The sequence below is a fragment of the Montipora foliosa genome, chromosome 4 (genome assembly GCF_036669935.1).
Source record: "Montipora foliosa isolate CH-2021 chromosome 4, ASM3666993v2, whole genome shotgun sequence".
Taxonomy (NCBI): Eukaryota; Metazoa; Cnidaria; class Anthozoa; order Scleractinia; family Acroporidae; genus Montipora; species Montipora foliosa.
Genome location: NC_090872.1, coordinates 22580599 through 22585598, shown reverse-complemented (window position 1 = coordinate 22585598; position 5000 = coordinate 22580599). Strand labels below are relative to the sequence as shown.

Sequence of the window (5000 nt, the reverse complement as noted above, 5' to 3'; positions counted from 1 at the left end):
TTACCCACTCGCATACCCTTTTATTGACATCGCGGGTTCTCTCGGAGTGTCGGCCCGACTTTCATTTCCATGAATCGAAAATGCACGCAAGATTTGCGCTCCGACGCCGTCGAGCTGATAAATCAGGCCGACAAGTCGTACCGTGCAAACCAGCGTCAAGCATTGTTTCCGGTTTGTCTATGGGTAACCTCATAAATATACCACTTTTAACAGAAACATAAGACCGAAAATTCTATTTTAACGCTCAAAAATGCGAACTAAGCAAAGCACAGATTTTGTTAGCCTACTTTAAGCAAAAGAAATATTGATGCAAAAGTAAATAAATAATTTACAGTTTTTAGGAAGAGCAGAAGGAAGTTTTCAAGACGGTCGATCGAGAATAAAACATTTTGTCATGAGCAAAAAATTTAGGACATGAAGATCACAATCGCCCAACTCTTGAGGTTGACCATTGTTTCTGCAAAGTCAGAAATTTACTCTCCTGGACGAGGTTATTTATCACCAGGTAATTTTATCGTTTTGGAAATAGCAGCTGCTTTGTTATTCATCAGCGTCACAATTGTTTGCTGATTTTGGGCGCATTTTGTTGAAACTCAAGCACGCTTACAACAGACCTGTTTAGTTGCGTAAATTATGCACGCGCTGCGGGCCTATTAGCACCACGGACACTCTTACAACCCGGTGACAGAGTGTGTAGTGCACTTACAGTGCACTGCCACGAAAATTGAAGAGTGAGACAGACTGGCTATTTATGTACCTCTGAAAGGCTGTCATCATCAAAGTGAAACCATGTTCTGGCTGGTCTCGGCCCAAAAATCGCCTTCAGCTTCTCCTTAAAGAATAAAATAATAATGATGATAAGGATAATAATAGCGTGTCCATAATGTTCGCTTAGGTAAAATGTTCTATTTACAAGGTAATTTTTGTAAAAATTTAAAAAGTTAAAAAACCAAACGTTTTCGGCTGTTTTCCATCATCAGGGTGATGATAATGGCAATACTAGGATATACTTAGCAATACTTAGGATGTGGTCAGTGATTTAAAGATCTTTGGAAAGAGTGAGCGCAAGGTGAATGGACTGTGGTGTGCTTCTCATGAAAAAGAGGGAAAGTAATGTCATCTTATAGAGTGGATTTGCCCAATGGTGAGAGGATTAAAGGTGTTGAGAAAGATGGATAGAAGTATCTTGAAATTTTGGAGTATGACAAGATCGCGGAGAGCAAAATGAAGGAAAGCTTTAGGCGAGAACACCAGATTAGCCAAAAAAATTTATCATGATCATGAAGAGTAGACTCAATGGACAGAACCAGATCAAGGCTATATGAATAGGTGGGCTGGCTCTGTAATGAAATATGGTGTAGGTGTTGTGAGCTGGGCTAAGAATAAGCTTGATGAAATCGATAGGCAGAGGAAGAAGGTGATGTCAATGAACTAAACTAAACGTGAGGTTGATAGACTGTATGTTTCTAGCACCAAGAGAGGGAAATACCTCCTAGGATGCAAGATCTGTGTTGTTAACTTAGCTCGACATGTCCATTGGCGATTATGTGAGAACAAAGTTCGAGCTTAAGAGGATCTCGAAATGGCACGAGCACAAGCCAGAAGTTGTCATTAAGAATAATGAATATAAGATCTTGTGGAATTGTACAATTCTGTGCCGGTGATTTGATAATTGAAGCTCGAAGACCAGACATTGCCGTCTGACAAAGATTGTTGACAGACAAATTAAAGTTCATAGATGTAGCCATGATACCTAGGGACGTACGAGTAAGGGATGAAGAACTTGAAAAGGTTGAGAAGTACAAGCCGCTGAAAGATGAAATATCGTGAAGGTGGGCGATGAAGAAAGTAATTGTCATTCCAGCAGTTGTAGGAACATTGGGAGCGATAACAAGCGGATTTGGGAAGTTTGTTGAAGGTATTGGGATATGAAGAAATGAGGACTGAACGTGCTCAGAAAACAACCTTATCGGGGACAGCAAGAATTTTGAGACTGGTGCTTGGATACTGACTACCCTGGAAGAAGATCCTGTGGGACCAATATCTCTGCAAAATATGATAATAGGTGTAATAAAGAGACTAACTTAGCCGAGCTAACTTATGCAACAACTTATGCCTCCAAACTCTGGTCTCGACTGGTTTTCGCTAACGGTGCAATTCAGGGAAGTGTTCTCAGAACGAACTCGCAATTAACATACAAGGCTTAGTTGTTCAAAGCCTTATGAAGATAATCCTGGATTACAGGAAACTTAAATTGCAGTCGCTTTTTTTCTGATCAGAAAGGTTTCGACAAGGTCACTTTTTAGCTTTCAAAGTTTACTAGGCTTTTGCTTTCCTTCGGCATAAAGTTGCAAGGTTAAGGCTTTTTTAATCGCGGATTAATGTTAATCGACCTTAATCGGCTTCTGAACAACTGGGCACAGTTGCACAGTGGTATAGCATTTTCATACTTTCCATCAGTACGAATACTACCACCACCCTCCCCACCCCCACCAGCTCCGGCATTTTGTTTACTTTGTTCCCAGCTCCATCTTCAGAAGGAGCCTTGATACCTGTGAAAGTGAGTCCCATTCAATCTTGTTTCTTGACTTTGGCGCACTTTCCACTGAATCTTCCTTTTTGACGAGCTTTCCATCCGTTTGATTTTCCTTGAAATTAAAAGACAAACATGAAAACTCACCGCGGCTAAGCATCTCCATCCAACGACAGGTTTTTATTTTGCGAATTTTTTTTTGCCTCCTGTCGATATTTGTCACAAGCCTTTCCAGTCATTTTTTATAGGTACAACTCTGTGGTATGCGCCTTACAACAAAGTATAAAAACACACTTTAAACTACTATTTACAAAAATAAAAATTCTACAACGCAGTAGAAACAAAGCCGGGGACATTAGTTTCCAGCTTTGTCTCAACTGTGTTGAACTAGAAAAACTATAAAAGACTATTTGTTAAGTAAAGTGCAAAGATAAAATCAATATTATTACATTGCAACGCGCCTTACCGTGGCCACCCAACAAACTTTTACATTTGACAACTACGTATAAATACGTCAACTCAACAACCCATGCAACGGTGTTCAACTTACAACCGTGCGAACATTGCAAGGAGGGGTGACTGTCCATCAAATATGCACACCCTGATTGGCGTATAAGTTTTAAAAAAGTTTGTTAGGTGGCCACGGTAAGGCGCGTAGCACTGTAACGATTATTATAATATATAATGTATAGAAATGTTTTCAGTTCACATTGAAAAATGTCAATCGTTTCACAATTTCGTATTCCAGTGGATTCATGAGCCGTTATATTGTCAAGCGAACGGTGAGCTTGATCGTAGCCTGCTGAGACAACCCAAAGGATGCGAGAGCGCGTGACGTCACGTTATTTTGAGACAGTTGTAACGGCCGATTCAACTGATCGGGGAAAATGTTCCATGAAAACTTCAAATCGCGATGTTTCTTTTCGAAAATTCATTTAATGGACAGCCAGATAAATAAAGTTCACTCACCTACTATTTTCTGTGTTGTCCTGAGTGATTTGATGGGTTTTTGGGATGCTCCATGAACCCCAGGTTCATGGAGCATCCCTGTCGGCCTGGTCCATGGACGCCTTCATGGACCTGGTCGATGGACTACCCCTGTGGACCACCCCTCATTTTGTAAATTCAATACGTTTTATAAGCAGAAAAATCTATAGACGAAAGAGAGAAATGATCCTTGCACTTATCTGGAAAATTTAAGCAGGAGCACAAACAACTCCCATACTCAGGGCTTTCAACCCCCAAACTCTTCAAATATTGAGAATTGATGGAGATGGGATGACAGAAGACGTCATAACACTTGTGACGTCATTTCTGGAGTCTCCTGGATTATCCGGGAGAGTTGACAGCCTTGCATACTAAGCCTACGTCACGAGCCGTGTAAATGCGATGATTTTAGGCACGATGCTAGCAAAATTATCGACTTTCTACGAGCCCAAGGCTGGGAGGCGAGCGACCTTTGGAAGTGGGAGAAATTCGGCTAAATTCTGGAGGCACTCGGCCGTGAGCGGTCTTGGAAGTTGCTCGCCTTGTCTATTTGACCTATTTATATTCTTTGGTTTCACTCACGTGGTCAACAGCCATGTTTTTCAACGAAAACAAAGAAAACGTTTGCATAATAATAGAGTTCAATTCCCGGAGGATTGGATCGAGACCAACCTCGTTCCCAGGGCTTTTTCCCTAAAAGCCCTGGGAACGAAGTTGGATCGGGACACCAACATGGCCGCCGTTTTATTGTTTGGGGACACCAACATGGCGGCCGTGATGTCATGTGAAATCCAAGAATTGTATGTAGCGACGCGTGGGATCTGAAGAGGAAATCGAAGCATCCCAAAAACCCATCAAATCACTCAGGACAACGCAGAAAATAGTAGGTGAGTGAACTTTATTTATCGGGCTATCCATAAAATGAATTTTCGAAAAGAAGCATCGCGATTTGAAGTTTTTATGGAACATTATTTTAGATCAGTTGAAAAAATAACGTGACGCCACGCGCTCTCGCATCCTTAAGGCCGGTACACACGAGGGAGCTTGCTCCTGAAACACGCCCCCGAAACACGCTCCCGGGTAAGTACCCCAACCAGTACACACGAAGGCCGATTGGGGCATATAATAAGCCAATTTGATTGGCCAACTGGAGACACGTCATGTCACGGCAAGCAAATTTCAGTACACACCAGGGAGCTTGCTCCTGAAACAGACTCGTGCAACAGATTTGCCCCTGGAGCTTGCTCCCTCATATCAAACCAGTTTGATATGAGAGAGCAAAACTCGGGAGCAAAAGTTTTGTTGCGCAACATATTTTTTCGCTAGAAATCGTTGGTGAAGACAAGGGAGCTTTGCTCCGGGAGCGTGTTTCAGGAGCGTGCTGCGGGAGCAAGCTCCCTGGTGTGTACCGACCTTTAGGGTTGTCTGCTTGTGATTTAATGTGTTATCCGAAGAAATATGAAAATGATCTCTGCAATTA

General features: G+C 42.0%; 1 protein-coding gene across 3 annotated transcripts in view; it reads right to left on the bottom strand.

Moving 5' to 3' along the window:
* LOC137999103 (uncharacterized) overlaps positions 1-5000 on the bottom strand; it is a 19658-nt gene that overhangs the window by 1365 nt on the left and 13293 nt on the right. For 2 of the 3 annotated variants that reach the window (XR_011122893.1, XM_068844938.1), the window contains exons 2-3: positions 2553-2648; positions 758-832 (exon numbers count right to left, since the gene is read on the bottom strand). Coding sequence is in view for 2 of the 3 variants with exons in the window: in XM_068844938.1 (XP_068701039.1) it covers positions 758-832; positions 2553-2648 (171 nt within the window). In the remaining variant the exon portion in view is untranslated. The remainder of the gene's footprint in view (positions 1-757; positions 833-2552; positions 2649-5000) is intronic. The other variant, XM_068844939.1, reaches the window with a different exon arrangement.